This window comes from Staurois parvus, unplaced genomic scaffold, assembly GCF_062004578.1.
Source record: "Staurois parvus isolate SC_StPar_1 unplaced genomic scaffold, SC_StPar_1.0 ptg000116l, whole genome shotgun sequence".
In the NCBI taxonomy this organism is placed as follows: Eukaryota; Metazoa; Chordata; class Amphibia; order Anura; family Ranidae; genus Staurois; species Staurois parvus.
In genome coordinates, this window is record NW_028317912.1 from 3,883,988 (window position 1) to 3,908,330 (window position 24,343).

General features: G+C 40.3%; 1 protein-coding gene across 2 annotated transcripts in view; it reads right to left on the reverse strand.

Moving 5' to 3' along the window:
- Positions 1-401: 401 nt before the first annotated feature.
- The window catches only part of UGGT1 (UDP-glucose glycoprotein glucosyltransferase 1), a 126,710-nt gene continuing 102,768 nt past the window's right edge, over positions 402-24,343 (reverse strand). For both annotated transcript variants that reach the window (XM_089671963.1, XM_089671962.1), the window contains 8 exons: positions 21,351-21,455; positions 20,472-20,556; positions 17,755-17,937; positions 15,442-15,602; positions 14,417-14,531; positions 5,509-5,625; positions 5,117-5,285; positions 402-3,671 (listed from right to left, as the gene is read on the reverse strand). In XM_089671963.1, coding sequence (XP_089528089.1) covers positions 3,646-3,671; positions 5,117-5,285; positions 5,509-5,625; positions 14,417-14,531; positions 15,442-15,602; positions 17,755-17,937; positions 20,472-20,556; positions 21,351-21,455 — 961 coding nt within the window. In that variant the 3' untranslated portion in view covers positions 402-3,645. The remainder of the gene's footprint in view (positions 3,672-5,116; positions 5,286-5,508; positions 5,626-14,416; positions 14,532-15,441; positions 15,603-17,754; positions 17,938-20,471; positions 20,557-21,350; positions 21,456-24,343) is intronic.

The following is a 24,343-nucleotide window of genomic DNA, read 5'->3' on the forward strand; positions in this document are numbered from 1 at the left end:
GTCAGCCTTCTTTACATTAGATGGATGTGTGAGACTGGAATATTACCATGCATCTGCAATAAATTGGAGTACATCTGATGACTAGGAGGACAGAATGCAATTTTGGCCATTCAACAATATATAATAAAGGAAGCTATTTTGTCTGCTGACTCTATATTCCTGACAGTGCTGCTCGATAAATCACAAGGAAGACACAACACTGCTGTCCGATTTGTGATATCACCGGTTCTACCAATCGAAGCTGCATTTTTATAGAAAATTTAACCCAATATTTAACAACAGAACTTGTCTGGCTCATATATTACTGGGAGAGTCTAGAAATATTCTCTTTTTCTAGTGCACCATCATCTTTTACATGTATTCATTACAGTGCTTAGCATAAATTAGTACATACCAACAAATTTGATGCAAACCTTTACTTTCCTTTCAGAAACAACATTTTCTATGGGACACGATACTACAAAATATTCCCACAAATGCTGGCCATTGATTTCAAACAAGATTTGTTAATTTGCACACACAAAAAAATACTTTTCCTAACAAATTCATTCAAGACCATGTTGCAAAAATTAATACACCAAATGAAAGTCGTAGGAGCAAAGCTAAATTTTAAATAACAAAATCCTAATTAACAAGAGTTCAACTACAGGTGAGTCTAATTATTCGTTAAACAGGTGTCCAGCAGACAGTTAGTTATAAAAGGGTGTTACTTAACAAAGAAAACCCCTTTCCATTCCATCTGTTACCACATAGAAAAGCATTGTCACAAGGCCTGAGAAAGAAAATAATTTCTTTGCACAAAGGTGAAGGCTACAAGATCAGCAAAGCTTTACTTATCAGTCAGAATACTGTAGCAAAAGTGATACAAAAATTTAACAAAGATGGAACTGCAACTATCTCACAGAGACCTCCGGGCCATCCACAGAAGTTAACACCTCGACAGGAGCGTCTTCTGATGAGAAGGATTGAAGAAAATCACCATGCAAGTTCACTGCAGTTAGCTAAAGAAGAGAGGAATGGCATGCATGGGTGTCGTCCATGAAGGAAGCCTCTCCTAAAGAACATGCACAAAATCCTGCCTCAAGTTTGCCAAGGCCATGCTGAAAAAGTAGACTACTGGGACTCTGGAGTGATGAGACCAAGATAAATTATTTTGGAACTGATGGCTTCAAAACTGTATGGTGTCGCAAAGGTAAGGAGTACAAAGAAAAATGCATGGTGCCTACAGTGAAACATGGTGATGGCAGTGTCCTTCTGTGGGGCTGCATGAGTGCTGCTGGTGTTGGGGAGCTACATTTCATTGATGGTAGCATGAATTCACAGATGTACTGCTCTATATTGAAAAAGAAGATGCTACCACAACTCCATGCCCTTGGTCATCCTTTTCCAACTTGACAATGCTAATGATCCAAAACACACATCTAAGGCCACTGTTGCATTTCTGAAGAACAGGGTGAAGTGATTCCATGGCCAAGTATGTCTCCTGATCTGAACCCAATCTATAGGGAATTCTGAGGAGACAAGAGGAGCATCACTCTCCATCAAGCATCCAGGCTCTAAAAGAGGTCATTCTTGAAGAATGGAAAAAGATAGATGCTGTTTTTTGTATTTGTTGAGGGGTGTATTAATTTTTGCGTCAACTAATTTGAGTAAAACTGAAGATTTTGTAAGTTATATTAGTACCTTACTTTCACGTAATTAGCTCAACAATTGTTCTATAAAACTCAGTTTTGTCAACATTTTGGAAATTGTTCTTGTGTTCATTGAAATATTAAGATCTTACTTTTCAAAAGGGGTGTACTAATTTATGCTGAGCACAGTAAATGTGCATTTGAAAGGGGCACGAGGGGGAGACAACAATAACATGGGGTCAGAAGCAAAATCAGAATGATTGCTCACTAAAGCAGCATGGCAGAAAGTACTTTCAAATCTCTGGGCCTGGGCTTCACTATGATGCTTGAACAAAGAGTCAGGAAAAAAACATGTGCCACTTCTGAGCTACCATAAAAGCAGAATGGCTCTGCTCCACCTGTAAGAGCATTGATAAAGCTGTTTCAGCCAACCTCTAGATCTGGAAGTCCAGTGTGGTGCTGAGCAATGAGCTGTTCTTGGAGTATGTTCTAGCTGCTCCTTCGATAGCATCTGACTAAAAGAAGCAATTAGGAAAGTTTTCTTTGTTTACTAAAACAAACAGTACAGAAATGATAAAAAATATAAAAATTCAAAAATAAAAGAATTTGGATTACAAAATCCATAGTTGCAAAGTCATAAAGACAACTAAGCCAAGACTAACAAACCAGTTCTTAAAAAAGGCATAGTATGGGTCACAGGGGTAGAGCATTTTTTTTAGGCCAGTCTTCTAATATATCCCCGTCAGGTCTCCTGGGTTTCACAAAGAATGAGAAAAGAAAGTGATAGGATGGAGATAGTTGATTATGATGTCATTTTAAAGGAGTAACCTGAAAGGCTAACTTGAAGAAATATGGGGGAATCAAAAGATTAGAGAAGGAGACCCCTGGGAGGGAAAGTATTATGCAAATTTAGGGGAGTGGCTTGAACAGCTAACATCAAGAAATTGGGGGGCAATCATAACAGGACGCATTCACAATCCCCGATTGTGTGTTTATATAAAACAGTTAACAAAAACATTGTAAGCAGTATGAAAAAAAAAAGGAAACAAAACTTTAGAGGTTAAAGCAGAACTTCGGTTAAAAAATGTTATTTTCCCTTGCAGTGGGGCTGTGCCTCGTTCTGTCTAGGGGCTCATGGTAAAGCTATACTTCCCCATTCCTCTGATTCTTTGGAAAACTGTGCTCCTCCACATCCAGGGGTGGACTGTTCCTGCTGTCCTCACATCCAGAGCGGATCTATGGGCATGATGACGTCAGGACCAGCCGATTCACAAGATCACTAGATTGCGGGGGGGAGTGGGGCAGGAGCGGCGGGGACCGATCTTGAACTTGGAGGATGGGCGGATTAGGTAAGTATATCTTTACTTTCTAAACCCCTAGACAAAAATGAGTATTTAGCCCATGCAGTACAGGCACAGCCCTACTGCATGGGAAAATAAAACATTTCTTCTTTAAGGTTACTTTCGGAAGGGATATAGAATAATGATAAAATACAAAAAATCATTTAATTCTATGTACCTTTTAATATTAACACTATATCAATGGTCTCAGTGGTTTATTTAGTCAAAATAGATAGTATACATTCCCAGGAACGTATGTTCTTTCTTCATCGTCTTCACAGTACCCCACAGATATGGCTAAATGTTAAAAGGAATTTGTCATCAAGCTAAACACCAAAAAGCCTGAGATGCCATTAAGTGACTCTTAGGTTGTAGGCTAGTTACAGGACAGTTCCCTCAATCGTAGTGAAGATGAATAGATATTTCACTGGCCATGAATTAGAACATAGGCTGGAAGTCAAATAACAGCAGTCTTGATGGCGTATTCCCTTTACCAACCTCTAGAAATAAAAATCAGTCACACCCAAAATATAAATAACCCCCTAAAGCTCAGCTTATCAAACCATTCAGCAGTTCTGCAGACATTCTGTAAAATCAACATAAGTAAAAATGTACAATAATCTCAAAAATTGTACAAAAAAAAAAAAATCTAAGTTCCAGTAGACATACGTAGATCATAATTCCACATGTGACTTGTGATCTGAAAGAATAAAATAAAAAGGGAAGATGTCACTGAAATACACAGACTACAATCACCAGACACTGTCATTTGGAATGCAGCACAAATATTCAAAGACAAGTGAATATGTCACAGCTTTAGCAGTACTGAAACTCTGGGCCATATGCTAAATTATCTTTGTGTGGCAGGTTTATCATCAGATGGCACTCAACCAGATTTACACCTGACAGGTACAATTACATGGAAGTGCCATTAGCAAGCTGTCAGCACTTGATTCTCGTTAATCAAGCTGGAGGCCTATAATGAGCTGCTTTTTGTGAACTGAACACTATCAGAATCTTGCTGTTTATTCTCGACTAGTGTATTTACTGCCCCCAGCTACATCAACAACCTCATCTTCAGATACTGCCAAATAGTCCTCTCTGCTCCTCTCAAAACATCTTTCTCTTTAGCTCCCATGTTACTTCTCCCATGTTTGCCTCCAGAACCTCTCACATACTCTGGAACTCCCTACCCCAGTATACCAGGTTAGCTCCTACCCTGTCCGCCTTTAGGTGATCCTTGAAAATGTATTTGTTCAGGGAAGCCTACCCCAACTTTACCTAAAAACTGTACTTTGGCCACCTCCATCAGATCATTCCCCAGCAATTACCTTTTGTACCACCTTCCCCTCCCTTTCGATTGTAAGCTCCATGAGCAGGGCCCTCCTATTCCTTCTGTATTGTAATTGTGTTGTCTGCCATTATATTTTAAAGCGCTCCAGAAACTGTTGGCGCGATATAAAAATATTCTGATGTCTGGATTATGTTCCAGTTTTGTTTCAATCTCATTATGGTCTTTTTTGCCTGAAACAAACACTAGTGAGGATTTTTATCACAGACTACCTATCCTGAGTAGGGATACATAAGGGTATTTTCATGCCATGGATAAAAATGCTGTTCATAATTAAAACTCATAATTTGCAAATTCATTGCTGAGGAATGCCACTTCATCTCTTTCAAAATGAAAGCCTATGAGTTACACAGACTATAATAGAGTTGATGCCTCCTAAAGCTAAAGTGAACCTAGTACATCCCCTTAATATAATTCATAGATGTCAGGCTTTAAAGGAATGAGGTGTCCACGCCACCACCTGCATGGAAGCATTTTTCCTTTCCCTGATGTTTAGCTTTACGAAAAGTTTTCTCAAGAGATATAAGGATCAACCAGGGGGTTTGCCAAAAGCAGAACAAAAAGTTCAGACTTTACTTGCTGCACGCATGCCCCAGGTCAGTGACTTAGATGGTACTGAAGCTTCAGAGAACAAGTAACATTTTTAGAAGCAAGTCAAGAATGGGAGTCTATGAATTTCTCACATGACAACTTTCACAACGTTTTCCTTTATGGTCAGTGTGACTTTACAATCATTTAAAAAGAATCACAGGCAGCAAACAAATGCTAACCTGTCGGAGGAGGAAAAACCTTACCCTGTGTATCCGGTTTTCTAACAGTATCAGGATGTTCAACTGTTATTCCTGAAGTCTCGTCCAGAAAACGATTGTAGAGTCTTTTGATTTCCTGGTCGTAATCTTGCCACTCTGGAACAATACGCACAGCTGCTTCTAACTTGGGCTCTTTGGTCATTGGGTTGTTGCACTGTAAAAAAAAAAAAAGAAAAAGAAAATTAAATCAATCAATGGATGCAGCAGGCTGTTCAACTACAGAATGGCAAGGAAGTTGTTAAGACTAAGCTAAAAATTTGTTCAACAAGCAGATTTACAGTCTGTAAAAAAAAAAAAAGTCGTATAGACACAACGTTAAAATAGGTCATCCAAAGCTTTGCTTTGCTTCCCTTGATCTACAGCCAGTAATCTCTTACCAAGTCTATAGTCTTCGCTTTCTTCTTGGAAGCATCATCGCACCATGTCTCACACCACAGCCATTCCGGAGGTAGTGATTTAATAGGCACTTGGTGAATCATATTATTAGGCAAATCCTAAAGAAAAAAGGTGCAAATATAACAAATATGACTATTAGATGAATATCTAATTTAAATATCAGGATACTGTTTTATTATGTGGAACATTTAAAAATAACAACCACAGGAAAAAAGGAAAAAAAGGAAATCTTGGGAACAAGTTTCCCAACTAGAAGATTTACAATCATGGTTTGTTCTCCAGAGAACTTTAAAGGTTTGGAAATTCTCATCACCTTCTGCATCGTAATGGTCAGAATGACAAATACAGAGGACGAATGTATATAGTCCAAACACAATAAAAACTTAATAGGAGTCCTTCAATACTCTACATATACTGTAATACACGGTAACATTTACGAGATTTTAGTGATTGAATTTCCTATTTATTTATGCGTATATATATATATATATATATATATATATATATATATATATATATACACACACACACACACACACACACACACACACACACACATAGTATCTCACAGCAGTACATCCCTCAGATTTTTGTAAATATTTTATTATATCTTTTCATGTGACAACACTGAAGAAATGACACTTTGCTACAATGTAAAGTAGTGAGTGTACAGCTTGTATAACAGTGTAAATTTGTTGTCCCCTCAAAATAACTCAACACACAGCCATTCATGTCTAAACCGCTGGCAACAAAAGTGAACACACCCCTAAGTGAAAATGTCCTAATTGGGCTCAATTAGCCATTTTCCCTCCCCTGTGTCATGTGACTCCTTACTGTTACAAGGTCTCAGGTGTGAATGTGGAGCAGGTGTGTTAAATTTGGTGTTATTGTCATACTGGTCACTGGAACTTCAACATGGCACCTCATGGCCTAGGCTATACGAAGATTGCCAAGACCCTGAAACTGAGCTGCAGCACTGTGGCCAAGATCATACAGCGGTTTAACAGGACAGGTTCCACTCAGAACAGGCCTCGGCATGGTCGACCAAAGAAGTTGAGTGCACATGCTCAGTGTCATATCCAGAGGTTATCTTTGGGAAATGGACGTATGAGTGCTGCCAGCATTGCTGCAGAGGTTGAAGGGGTGGGGAGTCAGCCTGCCAGTGCTCAGACCATACACCGCACTGCATCAAATTGGTCTGCATGGCTGTCATCCCAGAAGGAAGCCTCTTCGAAAGATGATGCACAGGAAAGCCCGCAAACAGTTTGCTGAAGACAAGCAGACTAAGGACATGGATTACTGGAACCATGTCCTGTGGTCTGATGAGACCAAGATAAACTTATTTGGTTCAGATGGTGTCAAGCGTGTGTGGCGTCAACCAGGTGAGAAATACAAAGACAAGTGTGTCTTACCTACAGTCAAGCATGGTGGTGGGAGTGTCATGGTCTGGGGCTGCAAGAGTGCTGCAGGCGCTGGGGAGCTACAGTTCATTGATGGAACCATGAATGCCAACATGTACTGTGACATACTGAAGCAGAGCATGATCCCCTCCCTTCAGAGACTGGGCTGCAGGGCAGTATTCCAACATGATAACGACCCCAAACACACCTCCAAGATGACCACTGCCTTGCTAAAGAAGCTGAGGGTAAAGGTAATGGACTGGCCAAGCATTTCTCTAGACCTAAACCCTATTGAGAATCTGTGGGGCATCCTTAAATGGAAGGTGGAAGAGCGCAAGGTCTCTAACGTCCACCAGCTCCGTGATGTCGTCATGGAGGAGTGGAAGAGGACTCCAGTGGCAACCTGTGAAGCTCTGGTGAACTCCATACCCAAGAGGGTTAAGGCAGTGTTGGAAAATAATGGTGGCCATACAAAATATTGACACTTTGGGCCCAAGTTGGACATTTTCACTTAGGGATGTACTCACTTTTCTGTGGGTTGTGTGTTCAGTTATTTTGAGGGGACAGCAAATTTACACTGTTATACAAGCTGTGCACTGACTACTTTACATTGTAGCAAAGTGTCATTTCTTCAGTGTTGTCACATGAAAAGATATAATAAAATATTTACAAACATGTGAGGGGTGTACTCACTTCTGTGACATACTGTATGTATGTATATATATTTATTTATTTGATGTCTGTATGTACGGCATATTTACATATGTTGTGTGTTTGTATGAAATTTACATATTTTAAATACTTTTTTTACTAGATTATATGGTTACGATTTCCTGGATCTCCTGGAACCTTCAATAAATATGTCAACTGTTTGCTGTGCTATAGTCCATTCCTTTGCATTCTTCATGAAGTGGAGCACTTGTATTCTCAAGCAATAAAAACCTAACCTATATATACAGTCATGGCCAGAAATATTGTCACCTCTGCATTTCTATCAGATAATGCACCACTTTGCCCAGAAAAGTGTTGCAATTACAAATGTTTCCACATTCTCATGTTTATTTCTTTTGTTTGTATTGGAATGACACAAAAAGCGGAGAAACAAAAAGCCAAATCTGACACATTCCACACACAACCACTGATGTTTTGGGACTGCTTTTCTGCTTTAGGCACTGGATGTCTTGGCATCTTGCACCGTGTGCATGACATTATGAAATCTGAAGACTACCAAAGAATTTTGGAGTGCAATGTAGGGCCCAGTGTCAGAAAGGTGGGTCTGCATCAGAGGTGATGGGTCTTACAACAGGACAATGATCCAAAGCACACGTCAAAAAGCGCCCAGACAAAGCACTGGAGAGTACTGAACTGGCCAGCAACGAGTCCAGTTCTAAATCCCATAGAGCACCTGGGGAAAGTTGGGAAAAGGAACCCTTCCAATCTGAGAGACCTGGAGCAGAAAGAACAGTGGTCCAAAATTCCAGTAGAGAGGCGCAAGAAACTCATTGATTGTTACAGGAAGCAACTGATTTCAGTTATTAAATTTAGGGGGCCAATAATTTTGTCTAATCCATTTTTGGGGTTTTCTGTGGAACGTGACAGATTTGGCTTTTTGTTTCTCCACTTTTTTTGTGTCATACCAATACAAACAAAACAAACAAAAGAATGCCTAAACATTTGTAATTGCAAGAATTTTCTGGGTGAAGTGGTGCATTGTCTGACAGAAATGCAGGGGTGCCAATATTTTTGTCCATCTCTCTCTCTCATATATATATATATATATATATATATATATATATATATATTTATTTATTTATTTATTTTCTTTCTCAAAAAAATGTAAAGGAACACTTTTTAATAAGAGTATAGCATCAAGTGAATTAAAATCTTGGAATATTGATCTGGTCAGTTAAGTAGCAGAGGGGGTTGTTAATCAGTTTCAGCTGCTTTCTGCTTTGGTGTTAATGAAATGAACAACAGGTGCACTAGATGAGCAACAATGAGATGACCCCAAAAACAGGAATGGTTTTACAGGTGGAGGCCAATTACATTTTTTGCCCTACTCATCTTTTCTGACTGTTGTTCACTAGTTTTGTATTTGGCTAGGGTCAGTGTCACTACTGGTAGCATGAGGAGATACCTGGATCCAACAGAGGTTGCACAGGCAGTCCAACTCCTCCACGATGGAACCCTCAAGAAGTCTGTTTCTGATTGTTTGGTCAGAGACATTCACACCAGTGGCCTGTTGGAGGTAATTTTGTAGGGCTCTGGCAGTGCTCATCCTGTTCCGCCTTGAACAAAGGAGGAGATACAGGTTCTGCTGATAGGTTAAGGACATTTTACGGCTCTGTCCAGATCTCCTAGAGTAACTGCCTGTCTCCTGGAATCTCCTTCATGCTCTTGCGAGACACAGCAAACCTTCTGGCAATGGCACGTATTGACGTGCCATCCTGGAGGAGTTGGACTGCCTGTGCAACCTCTGTAGGGTCCAGGTATGGCCTCATGTTACCAGTAGTGACACTGACCCTAGCCAAAATGCAAAACTAGTGAAAAACAGTCAGAAAAGATGAGCAGGGAAAAAAATGTCAGTGGCCTCCACCTGTAAAACCATTCCTGTTTTGGGTGTCGTCTCATTGTTCCCCATCTAATGCACCTGTTGTTAATTCCATTAACACCAAAGCAGCTGAAACTGATTAACAACCCCCTCTGCTACTTAACTGACCAACTGATCAATATCCCAGGAGTTTCATTGATTCTATACTCTGATTAAAAAATGTTCCTTTACTTTTTTTAGCAGTATATATATATATATATATATATATATATATATATATATATATATATATATATATATATATATATTATATATATATTATATATATATATATATATATATATATATATTATATATATATTATATATATATATATATATATATAATATATATATATATATTATATATATATATATATATATATAATATATATATATATATATATATATAATATATATATATTATATATATATAATGTTGTCAGTATAGAAAATAATCACCCCTCGCCCTTTAACATAATCACACTTTGTTGCTTTGCAGACTGAAATGAAGACAGACACAGTTTTTGTTTTATCCAGCTGTATTTACTCAATGCAACTTATAACATCAAAGTGAAAGATATAACACCAACATGTCAGGAAAAAACCCCCCAGAAAAACACAGAATCATTGCGTTGGAAAAAGGATCACCTTTGTGTCAGTATTTTGTTGAACCATCTTTTGCATTAATTACAGCCTTTAGTCTATTGGGATAGGTCTCTACTAACTTTGCACATCTAGACTTTGCAATATCTGCCCACTCTTCTTTGCAGAACTGCTCAAGTTCAGTTAAATGTGATGGTGACCGTTTGTGGACTGCAGTCTTCAAATCATTCCACAGATTTTCAATGGGGTTTAAGTCTGGGTTCTGACTAGGCCATACAAGGACATTCACCTTTCTCTTTTTCAACCACTATGTGGCCATTTTTGCTGTGTGATTTGGGTTATTTTCATGTTCGAAGGTAAACCTTCTCACTGACAACTTTCTGGTAGAGGGCAGCAGAATTTCCTCAAGAATTTAACGGTATTTTGCCACATCCATTTTTCCTTCTATCCTGCTGTCAAGAAACGTCCAATATCAGGATATTACAACCTCAATGCTTTACTGTAGGAATGGTGTTATTTGGATGGTGAGCTGTACTGGATTTCTGTCAGACATATCATGTAGTGTTGAGGCTAAATAATTAAATTTAGTCTCATCTGACCATAACACCTTTTTCCACGTGGCCTCAGAATCTTCTGTGTGTTTTGGCAAAGCTCAGTCGTGACTGCATGTGGCCTTTCTTTAGAAATGGATTTTTTCTTTTAACCCTCCCATACAAGCCACATTTGTGGAGTATTTGTGATATTGTTCTCACATACACACAATGACCACTCTTTGCAATAAATTACTGCAACTGTTTTAGAGTTTCTGTAGGCCTTTCTGACCAGTTTTATCCTGGCTTTTCATCCAGTTTGAAGTGATGTCCTGATCCAGGGAGGATCTGTGTTGTACCAAATACCTTCCACTTCTTAATAATAGATTTCATTGTGCTTCTAGGCATTGATAAAGCCTTTAAAATTTTTTCGTATCAGTCTTCTGATGTGTGCTTCTCCACAATCGTTTGCTTCAGTTGCACTACCAGGATTGAAATGCTTCAGGAAAGCTCTTTTCATGCTGAGCTAATAAAAATGACCACATCTGATCACAGCTGAAAGTTAAATGGCTTTCTGTGCCACTGAGAAGGTGATTAGCTACACCTGATTGCGTTTAGAAGTCATTTTTAGGAAAGGGGTGATCCTTTTTCCAACACAGTGACTCTGTCTTTGAATATTTTTTATAACATGTTGGTGCTATAGCTTTCACTTGGATGTTGTAAATTGCATACACACACACATACACACCGATCAGCCATAACTTTATCACCACTGACAGCTTATGTGAATAACATTGATTATCTCCTTACAATGGCAATTGAAAGTTACTGGGATATATTAGGCAGCATGTAAACATGTTGTCTCTGTAGTCGCCCCTGAAGTTGATGTGTTGAAAGCAGAAAAAATAGGCATTAGTTTGTTCTGTAAGGGGTGCATAGTCGCAGACCAGTCAAGGTACCCATGCTGACCCGAGTCCACAGGCAAAAAAAAAAAGCAATGGATGAAGGTGACCTGGTCTGACAAAACATTTTTTCCTTTAACATCATGTGGATGGCCATGTGCGTGCGGGTTGCTTACCTGGGGAAGACATAGCAGAGGATGCAATATGGGAAGAAGGCAAGCCGGTGGAGGCAGTGTGATACTTTAGGCAATGTTCTGCTGGGAAACCTTGATTCCTGCTATTCAAATGGATGTTGCTTTTACTTGCATCAGCTACCTAATCATTGTTGCTGACCAAGAACACCCTTTAATGGAAATAATATTCCCTGGTGTCATTGGCCTCTTTCAGCAGGTCAAGGTGCCCTGCCACAATGCAAAAATGGTTCAAGAATAGTTGAGGAGCACAACAGCGAGTTTGCATCTGCTCCAATAAAGCATCTATTGGATGTGCTGGAAACACAAGCCATGGAGGCCCCCACCTCACAATTTACAGGACTTAAAGGATCTGCTACTGACGGCTTGGTGCCAGATACTACAGCATACTTTTAAAGGCCTAGTGCCATCCATGCCTCCATGGATCAGGGCTGTTTTGGTGGAAAAGAAGGGTGGGGCCTACTAGATCTACTAAATGTCAAAAGGGCAGTCATAAAATTTTGGCTTATTAATGATATATATATATATACACATACATACAGTCAGGTCCATAAATATTGGGACATCGACACAATTCTAACATTTATGGCTCTATACACCACCACGATGGATTTGAAATGAAACAAACAAGATGTGCTTTAACTGCAGACTGTCAGCTTTAATTTGAGGGTATTTACATCCAAATCAGGTGAACAGTGTAGGAATTACAACAGTTTGCATATGTGCCTCCCATTTGTTAAGGGACCAAAAGTAATGGGACAGAATAATAACCATAAATCAAACTTTCACTTTTTAATACTTGGTTGCAAATCCTTTGCAGTCAATTAAAGCCTGAAGTCTGGAACGCATAGACATCACCAGACGCTGGGTTTCTTCCCTGGTGATGCTCTGCCAGGCCTCTACTGCAACTGTCTTCAGTTCCTGCTTGTTCTTGGGGCATTTTCCCTTCAGTTTTGTCTTCAGCAAGTGAAATGCATGCTCAATCGGATTCAGTTCAGGTGATTGACTTGGCCATTGCATAACATTCCACTTCTTTCCCTTAAAAAACTCTTTGGTTGCTTTTGCAGTATGCTTTGGGTCATTGTCCATCTGCACTGTGAAGCGGCGTCCAATGAGTTCTGAAGCATTTGGCTGAATATGAGCAGATGATATTGCCCGAAACACTTCAGAATTCATCCTGCTGCTTTTGTCAGCAGTCACATCATCAATAAATACAAGAGAACCAGTTCCATTGGCAGCCATACATGCCCACGCCATGACACTAACCACCACCATGCTTCACTGATGAGGTGGTATGCTTAGGATCATGAGCAGTTCCTTTCCTTCTCCATACTCTTCTCTTCCCATCACTCTGGTACAAGTTGATCTTGGTCTCATCTGTCCATAGGATGTTGTTCCAGAACTGTGAAGGCTTTTTTAGATGTCGTTTGGCAAACTCTAATCTGGCCTTCCTGTTTTTGAGGCTCACCAATGGTTTCCATCTTGTGGTGAACCCTCTGTATTCACTCTGGTGAAGTCTTCTCTTGATTGTTGACTTTGACACACATACACCTACCTCCTGGAGAGTGTTCTTGATCTGGCCAACTGTTGTGAAGGGTGTTTTCTTCACCAGGGAAAGAATTCTTCAGTCATCCACCACAGTTGTTTTCCGTGGTCTTCCGGGTCTTTTGGTGTTGCTGAGCTCAGCGGTGCGTTCCTTCTTTTTAAGAATGTTCCAAACAGTTGTTTTGGACATGCCTAATGTTATTGCTATCTCTCTGATGGGTTTGTTTTGTTTTTTCAGCCTAATGATGGCTTGCTTTACTGATAGTGACAGCTCTTTGGATCTCATCTTGAGAGTTGACAGCAACAAATTCTAAATGCAAATAGCACACTTGAAATGAACTCTGGACCTTTTATCTGCTCATTGTAATTGGGATAATCAGGGAATAACACACACATGGCCATGGAACAGCTGAGAAGCCAATTGTCCCATTACTTTTGGTCCCTTAACAAGTGGGAGGCACATATGCAAACTGTTGTAATTCCTACACCGTTCACCTGATTTGGATGTAAATACCCTCAAATTAAAGCTGACAGTCTGCATTAAAGCACATCTTGTTCGTTTCATTTCAAATCCATTGTGGTGGTGTATAGAGCCAAAAATGTTAGAATTGTGTCAATGTCCCAATATTTATGGACCTGACTGTGTGTATATATATATATATGTATATATATATATATATATATATATATATATATATATATATATGGTACATACACACGTGCACACAATTTAACATGTAAGAGATCATGAGATTTTAGCAATCCGAGTTTTGTGTTGCAACAAATATCTGAAAGCGAAGTCATTAAGACTGAGAAAAGTAAAGTCTGGATTCATACTGCTCTGTATGTGTTGCAGCAGGTGTGGTAATACACAAGCGCAAGTGTGAATAGGTCAATATTGTTTACCTTTTTTTTCCACACTAAACTGCAGTGCACAGATGTAAACTGGCCACATAGGAAAGAACTGGATTTCTGCATTTTTTTTGCAGCAAAATACAAACAATTTAATGCATGAAAATGAACAAGTATTAATAGGTGCTAAATAAACATTAGCTCTATGTATCACTAACTGAATTGCATTAACATAACTATCAGTGTAGAGCAGATATGTTTCCATAGCACAAACCTGGTCCAGATTGGAGAGGCTGTTGGGATCTTGGCTCAGGCCCTGATATTGGCCTCTAAGCCGGTCACCTGCAGCAATTTTCCGAAATTTCTTCAAATCCACTACGTATAAAGCACTAAAAAAAAAGCAGAATTTGCACATAAACACCTCCATATGTTAATCTACACTGATAAAATACTAACGAACTGCTTTTATATTTACAGCCAAGAAACTCTCTTGTGTTTGTCTTTCTGAAACTGGTTTTCAGTTTGTTATTAAGAGCTTGGATTCCTTGACTTCATGGATTAGCCCTGCCCATTTGCCACCTTCCCTATCCCAGCATTCTTATGTGCTTTTGAAGCACTATGATTAAAGGATTTCTGTAGGTGTGACCCACATGTTCCCCCATGCCTACCTCTCCTCCTCTAGAGCATATTCCAGGATTCATATTTTCTTCTATCTTATTTTTATAGAAAGGAAAAGCTTTTATTTCTCTCACTCTGCTCAGAACTACATCTCTTAAGAACCCTACACAGAGCATGAGTGTAGGCTCCTGGAGGTCAAGGCAGCATTTCTGTTTTGCTGGGAAAGAAATCAATGTATGCATGTGGAAACAGACAGAGAGGGGCAAGATGGGTGGAGTTCTGTAGTCCAGCAGGCAGGGCTGACAAACCTGCCGGGGACTTCAGTGCAGCATGGGTAGCATCGTCAGCAAACAGAAGGAAATTAGGATTTTACTATATCAGGATCATGAGGTATTCTTCTATTCCTGTAGAATTTGAAGGGAATAAAGATTGGGAAAATATGGGGAAAGAGAAATACTGTTTGTTTGTTCTTTTAATTTCACCCAGATACATATTTTAAAACAAATTTGGCGGCAGGCACGACAAACACATAGGACAAGCTCTCAATAAAAAGAGAAACCAGTTTCACAAGATCACTAGCTAACAAAGCAATTGCAGGCACCTCATGGTACCTGCCCATGGTCACCTTGAGCACATTACAGTGACTTGGGGAGGGCATTAGTTTTTCTGAAATATGGTTACCTAATGTGGTATTTTCGTCCTGCTAAGTGACTAGCCCAGTAACCAGACCTCCAGAAGCGGTATCCATCCATCTCCTTCCGGCTGTCACAGAAAGGAGTGTAGCCATATGGGGCACCATCCAGATTGAAATCCCTCAAATCTTTAAGATCTGTACGAACGATCTATTGCAAAAATAACAGAGATTTGAACTATAACACACAGCAGCTTTAGTATTTATTGCTTATTTTATTATCAAGAAGTATTTATAAAGTTAATAGAGCTATGAATCATGAATATTTACACAATACTACAAGCTGGGGAATTCACAGAAGGATTTCTTCTAAAACTAGGTACAGCCTAGATTTACTGTTTGGCTGTAGCTTGTCCATTTCACACATGCCAAATATTTTGAAAGCTAGAATATTTGTGAAAAGCATGTTCCCCATTCCAGAAAAATAAAAAAAACGATTTTAATAAGCACTAGCAGATCTCTCATTTCAAGTAAAAAAAAAAGCGATATCCACCTTTTTATGGCTGCTCCTATGAGCATAAAGTGGTGTGATATAGTCCACTTCCAGAAACCTATAACAACGGTCAGCAACTTCAGTTTTCTGAATTGTAAGCTGACTTATATTTGCTATAGGTTACCCAACAAAAACTCCTGACTTGCAATCTTGGGTTGAGTCCTACGAAAGACTCTATCTGCATAGAATTTGTATGTTATACCCATGTTTGTATGGGTTTCATTCAGGTGTTTTTGTTTTCTTTTAAAATACAAAAAACATACTTAGAGGTTTACTGGTACCCTCAAAAACAGCCTCTATAGCAGGGGCCCAAACTTTCCAAACAAAGGACCAGATTACTGTCTTTCAGACTTTACGAGGGCCGGACTGCGGCCAGTGGGAGTAGAAAATGTCCTGACATCAGTGGGAAAAAAATACCCCTTTGTTTGGTGTCAGTGGGAGGAATTGTGCCCCATCATTGATGTCATTGGATCCTATCATTTATGTCACTGGGAGGAATCTACGGTGTCATTGGAAGGAGTTGTGCCCCCTTCATTGGTGTAAGAGGGGGGAATTATACCCAATTGTTATCAGTGGACGAAATAGTGCCCCAAGGGCCAGATAGAAGCAAGAGAAGGACCGCAGTATGGAGGCCACTGCTCTAGAGTATGAGTGTGTCAAGGACATTTGATTAGAAGATTCTTTGAAGGCCAAGAACTTGCATGAAGAAAGCCAAGTACACTCTGTAAAGTACTGTGTAACAAGTAGGTGTTATAGAAACACTAAAAAAAAAACAACTCTTTAAAATGGTTGTAAACCTCTGACATGAAAAATGAACAAAGCATATCCTTCTAAAATGTGTATTTGCCTCTATTAGCAATATTATTATTAGTATTAGCATTTAAATCCGCACTCAAGTCCTTCACCTGCAAAAGCACACACAGGCCAGGAGACAACATGAACCTGTAAATGAGGTTTCATTGAATTCAGGCTGAATGCTTTGCATGAATTACCCTCAGTCGTGTAGGGGATACATACAGTAGGTGAAAAAATATTAAAAGACAAATATGGGCTTTAGGAAAAGCAAAACATTGTATTCACCTAGGTGGTTGCAGCATCAGTCCGATGCTGCATCTGTCCCCCGCTGGTTCTGCACAGAGTACTGAGCAATCAAAAAATGCTGATCACTCAATTCTCCCCTTCCGCTCTGAGAAGAGAGCTGTGACGGTCAGTCTCTGGCTCTCCACTCCGGCCCTCCAATGCTCACTGGAGCGCTGGGCTGTAGAGGGAGTGGGAGGGACTGCCTCAGGCTATCAGCAGTTTGCTGAGAGGTTGAGCCAAATGCAGGTCTGACCATATGGTCGGGATCTTTTCAGAGCCTGGACTGGCTCTGTGGCATCTGTTGGCTGAAAACAGGTCACAGGAGTGCAGAACTAACTACACTCCTGTGATCCACAAAAGTATAGCCAAAAAGGGCTATGCTTCTTCTTTAAATAAAAGAAGTACTGACTTTAAAAAAAGTAAACTGATGGAGGGGCTGAATGTGGGCAATGAGAAGTGACTGTTCGTATATTTTGTTATCTTCCACAGTGCCGCATGAGCCCTGAAACCTAGATGCTGGGACATCTAGTGCATACACGTGTACACAAACACACTGATGGAAGAAAGAGGCTACAGCTCCAGTACCCCAGATTTCAGGGACCCCGGGGTTGTCAAGTGGTCACTAAAACATGCATCAGGAATGTATTTAACTACTGTTCTTTAATATACTAGCATCAACGTCACAGGTTCAGTTTAATTTTCATATAACAGCTTTATAAATGTTAAATACCTGGTCAGCGTCTACAAAGAGGAATTTATCCACAGCCAGCGGGAAAAGCACATCCAAGAAGAGGATTTTGTATCCCCAAATAATCCTCTGTTTTTCTGTCTGCTGATGTAGCCATCGGGGCCACTTATACTGGACCAGCTCATATTGGAAGTTGTACTGCTTTGCCATGTAAGGGATGAAGTTCTGGAAGAGTTAAAACAACATAGGCAGATTAGTACAAAATCAGTACCAGAAATCCAGTTATTACTGTACAATAACTGCAGCAGCAGGAGATTGTTTACATAAACGGCAAGGAATAATTATTTCCTGTGGTACTAAGAAGCAGAAAAGTGGCATGGTCATTTTTACATGAAATAGTGACATTTAACAAAGCAGCAGTCTAGTCCTATAAATACATATTAATAACCTGGCACACAGCTGACACTTCCCTATGGTGCAAAATCCAAGGGAGCCCTATGTAGACCAGCTTAAAATAAAGCTCCGTTTGTTAGAAATTACACAGTCTAATTCCTCTTTTCAAGTAAATTTAACAGGGATAACAGGAAGGATTTGGCAGGCTTCAAGTGGAAATGTTAAAGAAATAACTCTTGTCTAGTTTGTTTCACTACAAAATCATCAGCTAAAGGACTTAATCACTGCTTGTTCTTAAAGTAGAACAGAGTAGGGAAGGGTTAGCTCCTCTGTCTGGATTTTAAGTGTTTGTACCTGTATTTTCTTTTACTTCCTTTGAGGTGCCACCAGGGCCGGAAGTGAGGGAAAATCACTCCAACAGCGACACGGACACAAATGAAAAATTGACTAAGGTTACTAAGTGCATCCAAGTGTTCGCTGAAGATATACTTTCAGAGCCTGTTCACACCACTGGAGTTGAGCCGCACTGATCTGCATAAATTACCGCAGGCTTAACACACAATTAGTGTGCCCTCTTCATACAGCACACAATGCTGCCTTGAATTGGCTTGCAGTGTGTTGCATAAAAAATGCAGACATGCTGCATTTTTTTGCAAAACACTGCACCTTACTTCATGTACCTGCACCATATACTTTAGCCGCCTCACACTTCGCCCAGCCTAAGGGGTTAACAGGTAGAAGCAGTCTCAGCTGGATTCATTCAAGCAATGCCCCAACATGTTTCGCTCCTCCATAATTGAGCCCTAAGGGCAGGGTGAAATATGTTGGGGTCATGGCTTGGATGAATCGAGCTAAGGCTGCTTTTATCTGCGAACCACTCAGGCCGAGTGAGGTGTGCAGTGGCTGTGCTATCTCTTCCTATTTCTACAGCATGCTTTGGGTCTGGATGAACCTTTCCCCAGCCTGCACCCTTCACTAGCTAGTGGCATCCAATTATTTGGACCTTGTTAGCCTGAGAGGGGGCCACTAAGCATTTATCGTGGTACACCATAGCTCAGCTAAGGCGCATAGAAATTAATGAAATATATTTTGTGAAATTTAAACAAAGTTAAAAAAAAGACACCAAAAAAAGGAACCATCCTTCACCGCCACTACACACAGAACACCAGCCTACATTCCTTGCATGCAGACTGGCGTGAACGAGCCCTAACATAACAGCTCAGCACTTGTACAAATAAGAATTGCAACTTTTGCTGCAATATTCACTGTCTCTCTGCTACTGTCAAATCACCACCCTGTGGTCCAGTGCTTGTTTTCTTCCAAGCTGAATGACAACCAACATCATTCAACCCACTTCCTGTGAGTGCAAGGCATTATGGAAACACCACTCCCCAAGGGCAAGTCATCATGGAGCCCTGTACTCCTAGTACAATGATTCAGAGAACCCTGTTGATATCATTACATCATCTATGCTACCTGCATTGTCGATGACCGCCCAGCAACACTGAAGAGTGGTAGAAGACCATGTGTGTGTCACATGGCCAGACAGAACACTTCAGAACATGTTAACTATACTTATTATCATCACAAAATATGGGGGGGACCAGAACTGTGTTTTAAGAGTCAGTATAACCCAAAAACATATTTCACGTATGATTGCTACTGGGGTAACTTGTACTCTGAAATTTAAATTAGGAATTTCGATTGGTGAAAACCTTAAAGAAGTTGTAAAGTGAGACATTTTTTATTAAATAATAAACAAGTTCCGATTACCTGCTGAGTGCAATGGTATTGCAACTCCAAACATCCTTTTCTGGAGTCCTCTGCCGACGCTCTCGGTTCCTCCTCTTCTGTGTGTGCCCCCATACCAACCCGCTTGCTATGGGTGCACACCTGCGGACTCACTCCTGAGCTGGGCTGTCTTTGTTCATACACACACATACACACAGCAAGGCTCGCCCCCCTGCTCACTCTTGATTGGCTGCAGCAGGAGCCAATGGCTCCCGCTGCTGCCTCTGTGACCTGTGAGGAGAGGAACACAGACCAGCGTCGCTGCAGATGAGCACAGCACAGAATCAAGATATGACTCAGGTAAGTATATAGAGAGCTGATATAGCTCCTGTGACATTTTTTACCTTTAAGTGGCTGTAAAGCTCTACACGAAATATGAACAAAGCATATCCCTTTATAGTGTGTACTTGTCTTAATAAAGAGCACTAAATTTGTTTTTCTTCTATGGGAGGTAACATTTATTTGTATATAGTCTGCATTTCCATCCTGAAACTTGACCAAGATGCTTCTTTAGATCTATGCAACTGGTTAAAAACAACAACAAAATGTCTCAAACATGATACAACAGTACAAACCTTAAACGTAGGAGATAAATAATTTTTCAAAAACCAAAACTTCACTGGGGTCTGTGTGTTTTTCAGTACAGATAACATCATTATTCTGTGGGAAAGAAACAGGAATTTATTTGGGTGTTACAAAGTCAAATCTACCACCTGACAGTTCTGCATTACTGAGCAGTTCTTCATTGTGGAAGGGATGCAATGTGGAGATTTACAGTAAAGCCCAACTTCAGGATGAGCCCCTTCTCCATTCCTATTATTTGACAACCCCCAATTACATTCTTTTTTTTTCAATTTAGCATACATACCTTTTTTTGCCATGGGCCTTCTGTCTGGTTGTGTGATGTCATGAGTCCCCTGGTGGAGGGCAGGCCATAAATGTCGCAGAGACCAGTGTCATGTAGTGACATAGCACCACTCTCTGCAGCATTCTCCTGTGAGCTGAGGGCAGCTTTATGACATACCCCCCCGGGGGACAAGTCCTTCACGTCTTGGGATCAGAGAAACTGACAAATGACACTGAGGGGTTTATTTACTAAAGCTGGAGAGTCCAAAATCAGACTCCCTTCTGCATAGAAACCAATCAGCTTCTAACCTCAGCTTGTTCAATGAAGCTTTGGCAATGAAACCTGGAAGCTGATTGGTTTCTATGCAGAAGGGAGTCTGATTTTGGACTCTCCAGCTTTAGTAAATAAACCCCTGAGCGTCATTCAACCTGGAAAGGGACCAGCGCTAGCTTGCAGAGCAGTAAGAAGAGGAGTATTGCAGTAATTTTGAACATTGTTGCATATGGTGACGTTGGACTTCAAGCAGACACAGGACTGCTTCTCGCATTGATGAAAGTCTGTATAGTAAAGGATCTGCATTTCCTAAAAACATAACAGTTTCACTCACCTGAGGAATCGCTCATATAAGTGTCCAGAGGCCAATGAGAAGATGTTAATCACATCTTCTTTATCTTGTTTCACCTCTTCTTGTTTCTGACCTCCAGAAAATCCCCTAGTGAATGATAAAACATACACAGGTCTGATCAGTACTATGACTCATTCGTAGATTGGATGTACAGTATAATAAAGGAGTCTAATAATTTTGGGCAATATGTATAATGTGAAAAGGTATAAACTTTAATTCAGTGTAAACAAAATAAAAACTCCACTTCCAGGCTAAGGGCTTGCTCACACCATTTGCGCATTTGAGTTTAGCTGTGTTGATTTGCACAGATCATCGCAGGTTCATCACTAATGTATATAGAAAATTATTGCTTTCTATGTGCCCTTGTCACATCTCAGTGCTGCATTGAGGTGCAGTGAATCTTAATAGTAATTATTGATGAACTGCCAGAGGGTGCCCAGGAATGACAGAGTGTAATTGTTTAAAACAAGCCACAGCTGGGAGGAATGTTTCAAAGCAGGTCATAAGGAGGGAAGCACAATGTCCTGCTTAAGATGGTTGGAGGAAACCTCCTTGGTAAGAAAAGAGGCCTCAGCTTACAAAACAATCTTATTCTTGGAAGGGTTTCTTACAGGATAAGGCTGCTAACTGTAAGACATGTCTCATAAAAGCCACAAGAAAGGCAACTATGTAAGTGAGGGAAAACAATGGGATATCCATGGTGGGTTCAAAGGGAGGTTTCTGAAGAACCAATGAAACCAAGTTGAGATCCCACAGAGTCATTGGGGAGCGTACAGGGGGATTTTGATTTGAGCAATACACTGCACAGCTGTCTCTGAAAAAGAATGGCAAGCACTGAAAATTGACCCTTGATTGGAGGAGAGAAAGGCTTTGTCCCCGGGAGTACTTTCTGGCATGAAATTCCCTAGCATCACACCACACAAAGTATGCCTTTTCCTGTGCAGTGATAGACTTTGTGAAAAGTTGATTTCCTAGCTTTTCATAGGGATGACTGAAAACAGAATTTGATAGTTCCTCAGGACTTGGGCATCAACAGCCATGCCATTAAAGTCGACCAAGAAGCAGGATGATGGACTGACCCCTGAGAGACAGGAGATCTGGCCGGTCTGGTGGGGCCCACAGAGCATCTGCTAGGAGTTTTACAAAGTACTACAATCTCTTGGGCCAGTCCACTGCAATGAGCATCACCAGAATGCCCTTCCTCTCAATTCTCCAAAGCAGACAAGGAAGAGGTTTTGGCAAAGAAAGGTGTAGATCAAGTTGAACTGATCCTCAAGGGTCCCTGGTCCTTGTGACACACATGTTCATCTTGTTATTGAAATTAAATGCCAGAAGAAACACATCTGGCGTTTCCACCTGTGCCAGGGGTGCTGAAACACCTTTGACATTCCTCTGGAGCCAGAAACTGGTGACTGAGAAAGTTTGCTTGACAGTTTTTCACGCCCCGAAAGTGCACCATGGACAGGGCCAGAACATATCATTCATTTTAAGATAGAATGAGGTCTGCTTCCCACTGAACTTCATTTCAGGGTAGTGCATGCAAAGAGAAAGGAGAAAGGCTCCTCTAGTGTAGACCTAAAAATAACATTCATTGCACACAAATATAGGCAGCTCAAGAGAGAGAAGTAAGAGAAGGGCACATCTGTATACCAGTGACATCGCCAAGCCTTACGTCGTGATCCATGTGAGCTCCACCCTCGCTTGCTGGTCCTTGCTGGGCAGCCTGGAACCGACACAAGCAGGTCTATATGCAGGAACAGTGTTTAGAGGACTCTCACACCATGGCAGTTAGCTTGTTGACATATACAGATGTGTCCTCCTCTTTCCACTCTCCTGTGAGTTGCCTATATTTGTGTGCAATAAATTTTGTTTTTAAGTCTACATTTAGAGGCGCTTTTCTCCTTTCTCTTTGCATGCACAACCCTGGAATATGCTTCATATCCAGACAAAGGCTGCCACAAGTGGATGGACACTATTTCACTAGTCAAGGACTATATTAGCAGTATTTATTTTCTGGATGCTGTTATTTTATGATATCCCTTGTCTCTTTATGATTGTGACACTATATGCTAGCATAGTAACGGAATACCATTAATCCACATTATATACTAATGTACTGAGGAGAATATTATCTTGTTTGCGCCTTTATCTCCAGCTAGTTCCCTTTGAACTTTGCAACTTCTTGTGCCTCATAGCTGGTTGAAGCAAGCCAATGCCATGGTATTGTCTCACTGAATCCTGATGGGGTAGTCTTATAGGCAGGGTCCAGTGCCTGGAGGAACTTTACAAGCCTGACCCTTCAGCTGCTAAATGGAAGCCACAGTGGCTATGTGCAGTTATAAACTTGATAGAAAGATGCAAAAAATTAGGCAAGACAAATAAAATAAAGATAAAAGTTTGCTTCTCTCAAAGCAGAGAGAGAAGAAATTCGTACACCTGAATATACTAGCAAAAAACTAAAGTTTGCTGGGAGTGGAAAAGGTTATGCTGGGGTTGACCATACAGCAGAAATTAGCTGCATACTCCAATTGTCTAAGACGAAGAGCTTTTGTACTGTAATGTATAGTACTATTAAGAACAGTGTAAAGGTGTACATACAGTTGTATAAAACACCATATAAATGTGTGTATAAATACAGATACTGCATGAAAATGGGTATGAAAGGACAGATACAAAGTTTAGCCATGGGAAACTAAACAGTCATGAGTTTAAGTTATATGCATTGGGAAGAAAAACCCAATTCATATTTGTGTGGAGTCAAACAAGGGTATGACTAAGCATACCAAGGTACACACTAATTGTCGCACACACACTTAGACCAATGACCACTATAATCAGCATTATTGTTTTCAGAACAGTACTTGACTATGACAATCACAGTCACTTCTCTAACTAATTGCAGATATCCCAACCTGTGGGCGCAACCACTGTATAATTAGCATTATGTGATCTGACATTCCTGTATTTAGGAGGCT